Raw genomic sequence first — 15,436 nt, 5'->3', positions numbered from 1 at the left:
GAGGTCTCTACTCTCTATAGACTAGGGGTCTCTACAGAAGGAGGTCTCTACTCTCTATAGACTAGGGCTCTCTCCAGAAGGAGGTCTCTACTCTCTATGGACTAGGGCTCTCTACAGAATGAGGTCTCTACTCTCTATAGACTAGGGGTCTCTACAGAAGGAGGTCTCTACTCTCTATAGACTAGGGCTCTCTACAGAAGGTCTTTACCCTCTACACAAGGAGAGCTCTACTCTCTATAGACTAGGGCTCTCTACAGAAGGAGGTCTCTGCTCTCTATAGAAGTAGGTCTGTACTCTCTATAGACTAGGGGTCTCTACAGAAGGAGGTCTCTACTCTCTATAGACTAGGGGTCTCTCCAGAAGGAGGTCTCTAATCTCTATAGACTAGGGGTCTCTACAGAAGGAGGTCTCTACTCTCTATAGACTAGGGGTCTCTCCAGAAGGAGGTCTCTACTCTCTATAGACTAGGGGTCTCTACAGAAGGTCTCTACTCTCTATAGACTAGGGCTCTCTACAGAATGAGGTCTCTACTCTCTATAGACTAGGGGTCTCTACAGAAGGAGGTCTCTACTCTCTATAGACTAGGGTTCTCTACAGAAGGAGGTCTTTACTCTCTACACAAGGAGAGCTCTACTCTCTATAGACTAGGGGTCTCTCCAGAATGAGGTCTCTACTCTCTATAGACTAGGGGTCTCTCCAGAAGGAGGTCTCTACACTCTATAGACTAGGGGTCTCTACAGAAGGTCTCTACTCTCTATAGACTAGGGGTCTCTACAGAAGGAGGTCTCTACTCTCTATAGACTAGGGGTCTCTCCAGAAGGAGGTCTCTACTCTCTATAGACTAGGGCTCTCTACAGAATGAGGTCTCTACTCTCTATAGACTAGGGGTCTCTACAGAAGGAGGTCTTTACTCTCTACACAAGGAGAGCTCTACTCTCTATAGACTAGGGGTCTCTACAGAAGGAGGTCTTTACTCTCTACAGAAGGAGAGCTCTACTCTCTATAGAAGTAGGTCTGTACTCTCTATAGACTAGGGGTCTCTCCAGAAGGAGGTCTCTACTCTCTATAGACTAGGGCTCTCTACAGAAGGTCTCTACTCTCTATAGAAGTAGGTCTCTACTCTCTATAGACTAGGGGTCTCTACAGAAGGAGGTCTCTACTCTCTATAGACTAGGGGTCTCTCCAGAAGGAGGTCTCTTCTCTCTATAGAAGTAGGTCTCTACTCTCTATAGACTAGGGCTCTCTACAGAAGGAGGTCTCTACTCTCTATAGACTAGGGCTCTCTACAGAAGGAGGTCTCTACTCTCTATAGACTAGGGGTCTCTACAGAAGGAGGTCTCTACTCTCTATAGACTAGGGCTCTCTACAGAAGGAGGTCTCTACTCTCTACAGACTAGGGGTCTCTACAGAAGGAGGTCTCTACTCTCTATAGACTAGGGCTCTCTACAGAAGGAGGTCTCTACTCTCTATAGAAGTAGGTCTCTACTCTCTATAGACTAGGGCTCTCTACAGAAGTAGGTCTCTACTCTCTATAGACTAGGGGTCTCTCCAGAAGGAGGTCTCTACTCTATAGACTAGGGCTCTCTACAGAAGGAGGTCTCTACTCTCTATAGACTAGGGCTCTCTACAGAAGGAGGTCTCTACTCTCTATAGACTAGGGCTCTCTACAGAAGGAGGTCTCTACTCTCTATAGACTAGGGCTCTCTACAGAAGGAGGTCTCTACTCTCTATAGACTAGGGCTCTCTACAGAAGGAGGTCTCTACTCTCTATAGACTAGGGCTCTCTACAGAAGGAGGTCTCTACTCTCTATAGAAGTAGGTCTCTACTCTCTATAGACTAGGGGTCTCTACAGAAGTAGGTCTCTACTCTCTATAGACTAGGGTTCTCTACAGAAGGAGGTCTTTACTCTCTACACAAGGAGAGCTCTACTCTCTATAGACTAGGGGTCTCTCCAGAAGGAGGTCTCTACTCTCTATAGACTAGGGGTCTCTCCAGAAGGAGGTCTCTACTCTCTATAGACTAGGGCTCTCTCCAGAAGGAGGTCTCTACTCTCTATAGACTAGGGGTCTCTCCAGAAGGAGGTCTCTACTCTCTACACAAGGAGAGCTCTACTCTCTATAGACTATGGGTCTCTCCAGAAGGAGGTCTCTACTCTCTATAGACTAGGGCTCTCTACAGAAGGAGGTCTCTACTCTCTATAGACTAGGGCTCTCTCCAGAAGGAGGTCTCTACTCTCTATAGACTAGGGCTCTCTACAGAATGAGGTCTCTACTCTCTATAGACTAGGGGTCTCTACAGAAGGAGGTCTCTACTCTCTATAGACTAGGGCTCTCTCCAGAAGGAGGTCTCTACTCTCTATGGACTAGGGCTCTCTACAGAATGAGGTCTCTACTCTCTATAGACTAGGGGTCTCTACAGAAGGAGGTCTCTACTCTCTATAGACTAGGGCTCTCTACAGAAGGTCTTTACCCTCTACACAAGGAGAGCTCTACTCTCTATAGACTAGGGCTCTCTACAGAAGGAGGTCTCTGCTCTCTATAGAAGTAGGTCTGTACTCTCTATAGACTAGGGGTCTCTACAGAAGGAGGTCTCTACTCTCTATAGACTAGGGGTCTCTCCAGAAGGAGGTCTCTAATCTCTATAGACTAGGGGTCTCTACAGAAGGAGGTCTCTACTCTCTATAGACTAGGGGTCTCTCCAGAAGGAGGTCTCTACTCTCTATAGACTAGGGGTCTCTACAGAAGGTCTCTACTCTCTATAGACTAGGGGTCTCTACAGAAGGAGGTCTCTACTCTCTATAGACTAGTGGTCTCTACAGAAGGAGGTCTCTACTCTCTATAGACTAGGGGTCTCTACAGAAGGAGGTCTCTACTCTCTATAGACTAGGGGTCTCCACTAGGGGTCTTGGCTGACGGCTGGCGTAGAGGGAGGGGGTAGAGTGTGCTGCAGTAACCGTGGCGATAGCAGGCAGAAGTGACAGCTGCAGGTGTGGACAGACATAGGGCTGGAGAGAGGGAGCAACAGGCAGAACGAACGGCAACTGTTGGCCTAATGCCTGGGGATAAATAATAAACCAACTGTGAGATAAGCACTGTTCTTCAGCAGGGGGAGAAAAGGCTGCTAGAAAGGGGGGGAAATGCATGACTTTTAAATCCCGGCACCCGCAGTTTGGCACAGAAGATTAGGCTCTGAAGTTTAATTAAGCAGATGTCGCCATTAATATTTCAACTTCTGAGCAACCTGATATTGGACTGCGTGGTGATGTCATATGCACAGGCATCAGTACATAAGCTGGAGAGCAAAATGGTTTCTCTGGTTGGATCAGTGTCTGCTCATCTGGAGGTACGGAGTTGGTGGACTGTGGAGAGGAACCCATTCAGAGGGCATCACGATGGACTCCTCCAGAGGGGGACCCCTCCAAGATGAGCCAAAGACTCATAGAAGTGTCGTAGTGTCATACCACTTTGTATTGAACATATCCCCACAGTGGCATTCATGAAATAGAGTATCATAAATACTCATACTTGCTCAAACATGGTTTCAGAATGTAACACAGTGATGTCTAGAGTTGGGGTTAAAGTTACAGCAAATGGCTGTCCTGTCTACTACACATCCCATATCAGCACCCTCTGCTGTTGTCACTGTGGGAGCTACATGTTCAAACAGTACATGCCACCAAAATTCCATCAGCATGCAACATTCAAACTTATCATCATTTTTCTGCAGTGTCGCCGGAATATTTGAGGCTCCGTGTCCCTGTTGCTACCCTAGACCCTTTGGGCGGCCCTTCTCAGAGCCTTTTCCTGGGCTGTAATGCCAGGCATCCTGCTCTGTCAGCAGGGTAACCCTATCTACCGCTGTGTGTGTGTGTGTGTGTGTGTGTGTGTGTGTGTGTGTGTGTGTGTGTGTGTGTGTGTGTGTGTGTGTGTGTGTGTGTGTGTGTGTGTGTGTGTGTGTGTGTGTGTGTGTGTGTGTGTGTGTGTGTGTGTGTGTGTGTGTGTGTGTGTGTGTGTGTGTGTGTGCGCTGTAGCAGCATGGCCACTAACTCCAACACATGCTGCAGTATTTTAGTATCTGTAATTACCCACATCTCAGCACCCCTCAGCTCTGGGAAGAGTGGATCCCTGCTTACTGTGGCAAACACTATAGTGAATTTACTACAAAGCTGGTAGACTTACTCAACTCTAAGGAAGGCCTAGTCTTCTCCCCTCTCCTCCAGCCAGACCACTCTGCTCAACTCTCACATAGACCTAGTCTTCTCCCCTATCCTCCAGCCAGACCACTCTGCTCAACTCTCACATAGACCTAGTCTTCTCCCCTATCCTCCAGCCAGACCACTCTGGCTGGAGGACAGACAAGGTGAAGATGTTGATGAGGGGTGGATCATGGGTGGGTGGTTGGGTGCATACCGCCCTGTGCAGTCTGGCCTTGCAACTACGACACCATTCATCTATCCAACCGTCTTATCTGTCTGTCCATCCATCCTCCATCTCCACTCCCCCTGTTTCCATGCACCCACGATGAAAGAGCTGCACCAGGCAGTACCCTACCACCCCCTCCACAGCAGCAGGCCACTTGGCACTAACATAAGCTGTCGTGTCTCCCTGAGGCCGGAGTGTGCCAGGCGACAGCTGCATGGATCGGGCCCCGTGCCCCGCCTGCCTATTAGCCGCCTGTTAGACCCCACTGGTTGGCCCTGGCTGGTCTCTGAGGGCCGGGGCCACGCGGGGGCCACTCTGTTCTCCTCAATGGGAGCATTGTTCTGGGGAGCGCTGGATAAGCCCCCATATCAGAGCTAGAAGAGTCGTGGAGCTTGATCAGATGAGCTTGATATGATGGTTGGGTGAATGTGGGTCCATATGAAACTACTCTCTCTTGACGGCCTAAATGGACTAACTGATTTGGCTCTGTGTGTGAGGTCAATATGACATGAAATTGACCTTGCTGCAGACTCATGGGGAGAAAAATACAATCATTACCTGGCTTCCCAGGCAAGGTGCATGAAGAAATATTAAGCTACTCTTTTGGAGAGGAGAATGGAATGTGATGAATTGCATGCTGCTGGGCCGATATTCACACATCATCTCCAAGTAGAAGTGCTAATCTAGGCTGAGTTCTCTGCACCTTTTACTGTGGAGTTGTCCAGCGTGGGCGTAGATTAGAATCCATGTAATTGGGGGTGATTTACTCTGTCACGCTGTGCATTGGCCAAAGAGCACGGTTCTGGTTGCTGCAGTGGCCAACCTGACACCCAGGCCACTGTGAGTTACTACAGGGATGCCACTAAACCTGACCTCTGCACAGGGACCCACAATGGTCTTGACTCCCAAAAGCACTGGACAAAAATAAGTCTTCTGAGAAAGTTAACTGGAATAATATTCTCTTCTCTTGTGGGTGGCATTCTTTCCCCCCTGTCTCATCACCCCAGAATGAACACCATGTTAGGAGAAATTAGTACCATTTGCTTCAACTAAGTTGCAGTAACGTTACTGCTTTCCCTCTGTTGTATCCCTTCCCAGAGATCAACACCTGCGTGTTTCCTCACATGCCAGCAGAGGGAGCTCTTGTCTTGACTTCAGTCTCTGCCAAGGACAGCTATGGGTTGATAGGTTTAGCTCAAAGTGTCATTTTAGAAATGGACTGTTTTTGATTAGTGCCAAATGCTCCAAACCGTTATGGAGTCTAAACCCTATTCTCTATTGAAGGTCATGGATAAGACACTCTGAATATGAGAGACCATTAGATCCCTTAGGTCAGGAGAGTAGCAGCTTAGTGCTCTTCTCCTCTAATAGATTTTTTTTAAAGGAGATTAGTCTTAAAGTACCTCTAGTTGATGTCCCACTTGTACATCCCTTACCACTTAGCCTCACTGCAGCACTGTTTCCAAAGTTGTATCAAGACAAAAATATTTAAGATGTGTGTGTGGTGCATGCGTGCGTGAGTGTGTTCACTCAGTAGTGCTCCATCAGCTGCTTACCGGTGCTCCTGTACCAGAGTACCGGAGGGCCAGAGTGGCCGGGCGGGAGCTGGCTTGGCTAGCGTGTTTTTGTTGATGTTGGAGGGGAGTATCAGGCTCTGCTAGATGTCCCAGACAGTCCAGCACTGCCTTCGCTAAAAACAAACTGTTGGGGCTTCTATTCATCCACTGATTGGATGGACAAGAGCCTGTCTCCAGAAATCACTATAATCCTCTTAGATAAAACAAACCCCTCATCCAATCCTCCGCTTCGATCCCTCCCTCCCTCCTCCTCTCTACTCCCCTCCCTCTATCCACCCCTCCCTTCCTCTCTCTCTCCTATCCCCTTGTCGGTTGGGGTGGGGAGTTTTAATCCAAGTAGATTATGCCCTAAATTGGGTGACTGTCAGAGAAGGCAGCGTCGGCAAATCAATGGCTGCTACATGCGTCCCTCCTGCCTCTATCTCTGGATATTTTCATCCGGCCGTTGATGTTGTCAGTGTGACGGCACAACTGTCTGGTCTGGTCTCTGCGTAACCTTTTCATCTGCTCTGGGCTACCAGGGACCAGGAGGGGATCCTTCACCGGCAGGACGCAGGGGCACTACAGCACTCTAGATCCATGTGAATGACCACTGCATGCTGAACTTCTGATGAATACTTGTTAGAATGTCTTGGTCATGGTTGATGGACAGGTCACAGTGATCTAAATACTGCCTCTTCACTGTGTGTTATTGGAGTGTTTTATAACTTCTGATCTTCCAACACCAGAAGGCAACAGGAGCAGGTTGTGGTGCTTTAGGATTGTAAAGAGGAGAGGTTGACCTGTGGTTTTGAGAGGATGAGAAAATAAGGAGAGAAAGGGTTGGAGGATGACAGGATCCAGACACCGGATATTCACGCACACTGAGGAGAAGAGCAGACTGGGTCACACATTCAACACAGTCAAAAATAACGTCAGAGTCTTCCACTTCCTTTAGTTGACATGAGGAAACTTAACCCTAACCCTGCAGATTCATTGGGATGTTCCTCAATAATTTCCTGAGGTTTGCTGATCCTGAAGTGTGTTGTTGTTGTTTTGTTGTGTGCTGACTGAGATATTGGAGAGGAGCCATAGCCAGCGGACCCGTACGGATGTCCTCCTCAGGCGACACAGTGGACCCGGGCAGGATGGGACTACAACCCAGAGCCAGATCAGGTGGAGAAACCAACAGGCTGGGACCCAGAGGGACCCCCACAGGGTTGAGGCTGGGACCCAGAGGAACCCCCACAGGGTTGAGGCTGGGACCCAGAGGAACCCCCACAGGGTTGAGGCTGGGACCCAGAGGAACCCCCACAGGGTTGAGGCTGGGACCCAGAGGAACGCCCACAGGGCTGAGACTGGGACCCAGAGGAACGCCCACAGGGCTGAGGCTGGGACCCAGAGGAACCCCCACAGGGCTGAGGCTGGGCCTGTGGATCCTGTGTTTCAGCTGGTTCTGCTTCACTGCTCACGCTCAGATGAAGATACCGCCTGAGACGTGAGTAGACCCTTAAAACTATGTATTACTGCTCACCTCCAACAGTCTCTCCTTTAACGTTTCATATAGCCTACTGATGTTTTGTGTGTCAAATCCAAATAAAATACAAAGTTATTTGTCACATCCTTGGTAAACAACAGGTGTAGGTAGCCTAACAGTGAAATGCTTACTTATAGGCCCTTCCCATCAATGCAGAGAGAGAGAAATGAGTGAAAAACAAGGAATAAATCCACAATGAGTAACGTTAACTTGGCTATATACACGGGTACCAGTACCCAGTTCATGTGTAGGGGTATGAGGAAATTGAGGTAGATACAGTGCATTCGGAAAGTATTCAGACCCCTTGACTTTTTCCACATTTTGTTACGTTACAGCCTTATTCTAAAACGGATGAAATTATATTTTTCATCATCAATCTACACACAATACCCCAGATTGATGAGGAAAAAACTATTTCATCCATTTTAGAATAAGGCTGTAAGGTGACAAAATGTGGAAAAAGTCAAAGGGTCTGAATACTTTCCAAAGGCACTGTATGTACATATACTTTAACCCTGTAGGTAGAGGTAAAGTGACTAGGCAACAGGATAGATAGATAATAACCAGTCACAGCAGCATATGTAATGACTCAAAAGAGTTTGTGCAAAAAAGGTCAATGCAGATAGTCCGTGTAACTATTGGTTAACTATTTAACTGACTATTTATCAGTTATGGCTCGGGGGTAGAAGCTGTTCAGGGTCCTGTTGGTTCCAGACTTTGTGCATCAGTACCGCTTGCCGTGCGGTAGCAGAGAGAACAGTCTGTGACTTGAGAGGCTGGAGTCTTTGACAATTATTAGTGCCTTCCTCTGACACCGCCTGGTATAGAGATCCTGGATTGCAGGGAGCTGGGCCCCAGTGATGTGCTGGGCCGTATGCGCTACCCTCTGTAGTGCCATGCGGTCAGAGGCCGAGCAGTTGCCATACCAGGCGGTGATGCAACCAGTCAGGATGCTCTACATGGTGCAGCTGTATAACCTTCTGAGGATCTGAGGGCTCATGCCAAATGTAGAGGCACAAGTGGCACAAGTCTATGCTGAGCAATTCACTCAGCTCAGTGGTATTCACATTATACTATCTCCTATATCTATGTGGTCTGTCGCAATCCTCTAGTTGATGTTGATGGGTCTCCATAGTTTTCTCAGCATCTTGTCACCCTGACTACGGTTCAGCAGCAGTAAAAGAGGATGGATGCAAATGACTGACTTTCTCATTTCTAACAAATGCAAAATGCAAAATGTTTGAGGACCAAATGTCTGACCAGTCGAATCCAGCCCAGTTATAGAAGAGGAGGATTAAACTGTCTGATAAATGGCATATAAGGAGGAGATTGAATCTCTGTTCTGATACGTTCGGTCTGATAGACTGGCTGACTGGCTGACTGCCTGACTGCCTGACTGCCTGACTGGCTGACTGCCTGACTGGCTGACTGCCTGACTGGCTGACTGCCTGACTGCCTGACTGGCTGACTGGCTGACTGCCTGACTGGCTGACTGCCTGACTGGCTGACTGCCTGACTGCCTGACTGGCTGGTGCTTGTTGTTTATCTGCAGTCAGCTGCTGTTGGGTGCGTTTTTATGGCCTGATTACACATTGACCCTGATTCCTCTCTCCTCTCCCTCCGCTTCTCTCCCTCTGCTATAATATAACCCCATCCAACTGTCACCAAAACCACAACCCTCAGAAAGGTCAAATGAGCCTGGGAGATTAATCACGGTTGAGTCCCACACTTTGCCCTCTGCTCTCTGCCCGCCTGGTCCTGTGTCCACACTCATCTCTCATCCCACCACATTAGGGGACAGAGCCAGCGGGCATCCAGGCCAGTCGCACAACATGATTTGATTGTGACAAAGCCCCGAATTTATTTATTTATTTTTTATTTTATTTTTTTCCTCTTGCTTTCAAAATCCAGATTTTCTCCTCTTGTGGAAATCAGCCACTGTTTTACTCAGCTGGAAGAGAACAAACCTCATCATCAGGTCACTTAGTGTGCTGATGTGATGGAGTGTTTGTCCAGTGGTTCACTACATTACATTTCCCATGTGGGAATAGTCTAGACTTGTCTTTGTGGTAAAGTGCATCACTATTTCACCTAGGCACAATGGGGAGAGCTGGCTGTTCTGTGCTTGTCTGGGTTTCTGTAGATTGTATTTGTAGGCTATTACAGGACTGGCACTGGACAAACGGGATATTCTCCTGATCTTACATACATTTCAATACTTGAGTCAGGTCGAAAACCATACTGATTGACCCAAAGCTATCGCGCTCTTCAAAGTTGCCTACAGCTCAAATAAAATCAAATACAATTTTATTTGTCACGTGCGCCAAATACAACAGGTGTTGTAGACCTTTAACCAACAATGCAGTTTCAAGAAAATAGAGTTAAGAAAATATTTACGAAACTAAACTCAAGTAAAAAATATGTAACACAATAAAATAACAATAATGAGACTCCACTGGTTTTTACACTAGTGTGTCACAGATAAAAGATACTTGACCAGCTACTTTTGAACTGTTTATGTCTGAGAATTTGATAACTTTACTAATCTTAGTTCCCATCAGGCAAAATTTGGCATACGACGTCATTGTCTTTTGCACAGAGAATCGTGTTTTTTTTTTTGTCTACCACCGGATCGCGGTGGTCAGTCATTCAGCAGTGGTCAGTCAGTCAGCGGTGGTCAGTCATTCAGCAGTGGTCAGTCAGTCAGCAGTGGTCAGTCAGTCAGCGGTGGTCAGTCATTCAGCAGTGGTCAGTCATTCAGCGGTAGTCAGTCAGTCAGCGGTAGTCAGTCAGTCAGTCAGCGGTGGTCAGTCAGTCAGCAGTGGTCAGTCAGTCAGCGGTGGTCAGTCAGTCAGCGGTGGTCAGTCAGTCAGCGGTGGTCAGTCATTCAGCAGTGGTCAGTCATTCAGCGGTGGTCAGTCAGTCAGCGGTGGTCAGTCAGTCAGCGGTGGTCAGTCATTCAGCAGTGGTCAGTCAGTCAGCGGTGGTCAGTCAGTCAGCAGTGGTCAGTCATTCAGCAGTGGTCAGTCATTCAGCGGTAGTCAGTCAGTCAGCGGTGGTCAGTCAGTCAGTCAGCGGTGGTCAGTCAGTCAGCGGTGGTCAGTCATTCAGCAGTGGTCAGTCAGTCAGCGGTGGTCAGTCAGTCAGTCAGCGGTGGTCAGTCAGTCAGCGGTGGTCAGTCAGTCAGCGGTGGTCAGTCATTCAGCAGTGGTCAGTCATTCAGCAGTGGTCAGTCAGTCAGCAGTGGTCAGTCAGTCAGCGGTGGTCAGTCAGTCAGCGGTGGTCAGTCATTCAGCAGTGGTCAGTCAGTCAGCGGTGGTCAGTCAGTCAGCAGTGGTCAGTCAGTCAGCAGTGGTCAGTCAGTCAGCGGTGGTCAGTCAGTCAGCGGTGGTCAGTCAGTCAGCGGTGGTCAGTCAGTCAGCAGTGGTCAGTCATTCAGCAGTGGTCAGTCAGTCAGCGGTGGTCAGTCAGTCAGTCAGCGGTGGTCAGTCATTCAGCGGTGGTCAGTCATTCAGCAGTGGTCAGTCAGTCAGCAGTGGTCAGTCAGTCAGCGGTGGTCAGTCAGTCAGCGGTGGTCAGTCAGTCAGCAGTGGTCAGTCAGTCAGCAGTGGTCAGTCAGTCAGTCAGCGGTGGTCCGTCAGTCAGCGGTGGTCAGTCAGTCATTCAGCGGTAGTCAGTCATTCAGCAGTGGTCAGTCAGTCAGCGGTAGTCAGTCATTCAGCAGTGGTCAGTCATTCAGCAGTGGTCAGTCAGTCAGCAGTGGTCAGTCAGTCAGCGGTAGTCAGTCATTCAGCAGTGGTCAGTCATTCAGCAGTGGTCAGTCAGTCAGCAGTGGTCAGTCAGTCAGCGGCGGTCAGTCAGTCAGTCAGCGGCGGTCAGTCAGTCAGCGGTGGTCAGTCATTCAGTGGCGGTCAGTCAGCGGCGGTCAGTCAGTCAGTCAGCGGTGGTCAGTCAGTCAGCAGGAAGTGGTCCAAATATAAAAGTGCATAAGATCAGTTGACCACTGTTATCTGCAAGACACTGCAGGATTACATGTTGGCTGGGCTGGTGGCTCTGATATACACACACACACACACACACACAGAGGCCCACACAGATGCTTGTGCAGATTGGAGTGTGTAGTCAGAGGAACCTCCTGTGTGTTAACCTGCACCCCACTGGGTCCATCACCGCCTGAAGCCTCAGCACGACTGTAGTAGTCTGAATGAGCGTTGCTTGATTTGGGACAGAATGATAACAATATGTTATGTCTTTGGTTAAACAAATCTGCTTTGATATTGCTCACTCAGCCAGACACACACAGATGCACACAAACGCACAGTCACACACACAAAATAATACACAATACTGCTGTGTAATGGCAATGTGCAGTGTGTATGTGTCCTGCTGGGACCCTTTAAGCCCATCAGTTGATCCTATATCTGATCCTATATCTGATCCTATATACAGCATTATCCTGAGCTGAGCCATAGTGCCATAATCCTGACTGTGTCTGTTTGGGCTCTATAGCCTGCAGGCTGCACCACCTGCAGCTCCCAGCCCACTTTGTAGTGAGGGAATATTTATCATATGTATATTATATACCGTATATACCTCACCTGTAGCCCGTGATAAGACTATGTAATTATTCTATACAAATGTTTATCTGACTCCATAAAGAGAATTCGAATATGCAAGCAAGCATTAGGCAATGAGTTGACGCTGACTAGCAATAATTGGTCTGTGATTGGAATAACATTGTAAAATGAATAAAATCACATACAAGGCATGAAGCTTAAATTACAAAACATTAACAAGCATTACAATGCATTACTCTAGGCATGATCAGAGAGGGAGAAAGAGAGAGAGAAGTCCTAGCCCGAAAGGCCATGCTCAGAGAGAGAGAGAGAGAGAGAGAGAGAGAGAGAGAGAGAGAGAGAGAGAGAGGTAAGTAGGTATCTCACCAGCACAGATCAGGGACAAAGAAGAGAGAGACATGGAGGGGGTCAGGGAGAGATGGAGGAGAGAGAGAAAGTTAGTGATTGATTTTCAGTGGATGCTGGCAGCCTTTGTTTCACAACTGAATCTAGACTAACCCAGACCCAGGCTCTCCTGAAGTATGCATGCCTTGGCCTTGGTAGTGAATAGGTAAAAGCAGTGATGAGTTGTTGACCAATAGTATTACTGTTGAGTTAACCTCCAATCAGATATCAGACCTACGGGATGTAAAGACGACAGAACCTCTGCATCACAGCGGTGTGACAGAATGGGAGTTGGTGAGATAATGCAGCATTCCTAAGACAACACAAAGGCATCCCTGCATACAGTTGATAAGAGTAACTTCGGGGGATGGGCCGCCCCACAGGTTCCTACAACACCCAGCTCCTAGCCCAGGCTGCACAGATCCAGTCTGCTCTAATGTCTGACTGCTGGCCTTCATATTCTAATGAGATCAAGCTAGCTCTCCCAGGCCAGCCCAACTTCTAACTCCTCTGCCAGTCTGGCCCAGTCTGCTGGCTCCAGTGCCCCAGGGCCCCGTTAGACCAGAGTGGGCCAGCAAGTTCATCCACTACACAATGTCAGTTATCATGGTCAAGTCATATTGACAAAGTTGTTGTGAAGAATGTCTTTTATAAAAAATGTGTTTTGCGTTTTTGACACGAAGATCAACTGTACTAGTTGTTCAGGCTCTGGTCTTGTTCCATGTTGATTACTGTCCGGTATAACGGTCAGGTGAAGCAAAGAAACACAAGACGGCGCCGGAGAAGATGGCAGACGTTTTACGTGCCCCCAGCCGATTGTTTTTTTTGTTTGCTTATTTGCGTTGTTTGTAATTTATTTTTGCACCTATTTTGTACATAATGTTGCCGCTACCATCTCTTATGACCGAAAATAACTTCTAGACATCAGGACTGTGATTACTCACCACGGACTGGCAGAATCCTTTTTCTTTCACGACTCTGACGAGCCCAACGTGAAGGATACGCTGCTTCCTCGGGAACAGGCCCAGATCCCCGTGATCTGCGTGAAGAGGAGGCGGAGAAAGAGGGGCCGAAGTTCCGACTGCTATATGAGAATTCACAGGCGATCAAATAAACCCCCACTTCCCTCCATTCTGCTAGCATACATGCAATCTTTGGACAATAAAATCATTGAGTTACGCGGAAGATTAAACTACCAACGGGACACTTAAAACTGTAATAGCTTATGTTTCACCGACTCGTGGTTGAACGACAACATCAACATACAGCTGGCTGGTTATACGATGTATCGGCAGGATAGAACAGCGGCGTCTGGTAAGACAATTGGCAGCGGTCAACAGCTGCTGCACGATATCTAAGGAAGTCTCGAGCTATTGCTCGCCTGAGGAAGAGAATCTCATGACAAGCTGTAGACCACACTACCTACCGAGAGAGTTTTCATCTGTATTCTTTGTAGCTGTTTACATACCAACACAGTCAGAGGCTGGCACTAAGACAGCATTGAATAAGCTGTATTCCGCCATAAGCAAACAAGAAAACGCTCACCCAGAGGCGGCACTCCTACAAGCCGGGGACTTTAATGCAGGAAAACTTAAATCTGTTTTACCAAATTTCTATCAGCATGTTAAATTAGCAACCAGAGGGAAAAGAACTCTGGACCACCTATACTCCACACATAGAGAAGCATACAAAGCTCTCCCTCACCCTCCATTTGGCAGATCTGACCATAATTCTATCCTCCTGATACCTGCTTACAAGCAAAAATTAAAGCAGAAAGCACCAGTGACTAGATCAATAAAAAAGTTAGATGAAGCTAAGCTACAGGACTGTTTTGCTAGCACAGAGTGGAATATGTTCCGGGATTCCTCCGATGGCATTGAGGAGTACACCACATCAGTCATTGGCTTCATCAATAAGTGCATCGATGACATCGTCCCAACAGTGACCGTACGTACAAACCCCAACCAGAAGCCATGGATTACAGGCAGCATCCTCACTGAGCTAAAGGCTAAAGCTGCCACTTTCAAGGAGCGAGGACAATAACCTCTCCCTCAACGTGATCAAGACAAAGGAGATGATTGTGGACATGATCGGGTCACCTTGGGGTCATGATAGGGGCTGCACCAAATGATTGATGTATTTTAATAATTGATTTTGCTTATGTTGTATTAATAGAAGGGGAAGGGCTATAAGACCCCTCTCCCACTACATTTATATGGTCCTGGACTACAGATTAGCAATATATATATATATATATACATACAGTGGGGGGGGGAAGTATTTGATCCCCTGCTGATTTTGTACGTTTGCCCACTTACAAAGAAATGATCAGTCTATAATTTTAATGGTAGGTTTATTTGAACAGTGAGAGACAGAAGAACAACAAAATAATCCATAAAAAAACGCATGTCAAAAATGTTAGAAAATGATTTGCATTTTAATGAGGGAAATAAGTATTTGACCCCTCTGCAAAACATGACTTAGTACTTGGTGGCAAAACCCTTGTTGGCAATCACAGAGGTCAGATGTTTCTTGTAGTTGGCCACCAGGTTTGCACACATCTCAGGAGGGATTTTGTCCCACTCCTCTTTGCAGATCTTCTCCAAGTCATTAAGGTTTCAAGGCTGATGTTTGGCAACTCGAACCTTCAGCTCCCTCCACAGATTTTCTATGGGATTAAGGTCTGGAGACTGGCTAGGTCACTCCAGGACCTTAATGTGCTTCTTCTTGAGCCACTTCTTTGTTGCCTTGGCCGTGTGTTTTGGGTCATTGTCATGCTGGAATACCCATCCACGACCCATTTTCAATGCCCTGGCTGAGGGAAGGATGTTCTCATCCAAGATTTGACGGTACATGGCCCCCGTCCATCGTCCCTTTGATGCGGTGAAGTTGTCCTGTCCCCTTAGCAGAAAAACACCCGCAAAGCATAATGTTTTCACCTCCATGTTTGACGGTGGAGA

At 47.6% G+C, this 15,436-nt stretch overlaps 1 protein-coding gene across 1 annotated transcript in view; it reads left to right on the top strand.

Moving 5' to 3' along the window:
• Window positions 1-3,270: 3,270 nt before the first annotated feature.
• The window catches only part of LOC106584529 (voltage-dependent calcium channel subunit alpha-2/delta-4), a 102,764-nt gene continuing 90,598 nt past the window's right edge, over window positions 3,271-15,436 (top strand). The window contains exon 1 of the mRNA XM_082968251.1: window positions 3,271-7,476. Coding sequence (XP_082824377.1) covers window positions 7,091-7,476 — 386 coding nt within the window. The 5' untranslated portion in view covers window positions 3,271-7,090. The remainder of the gene's footprint in view (window positions 7,477-15,436) is intronic.

Source organism: Salmo salar, chromosome 23 (assembly GCF_965601325.2).
Source record: "Salmo salar chromosome 23, fSalSal1, whole genome shotgun sequence".
NCBI classification, from domain to species: Eukaryota; Metazoa; Chordata; class Actinopteri; order Salmoniformes; family Salmonidae; genus Salmo; species Salmo salar.
Note: the sequence above shows the minus strand (reverse complement) of the source record. Positions and strands in the feature narration are given on the sequence as shown.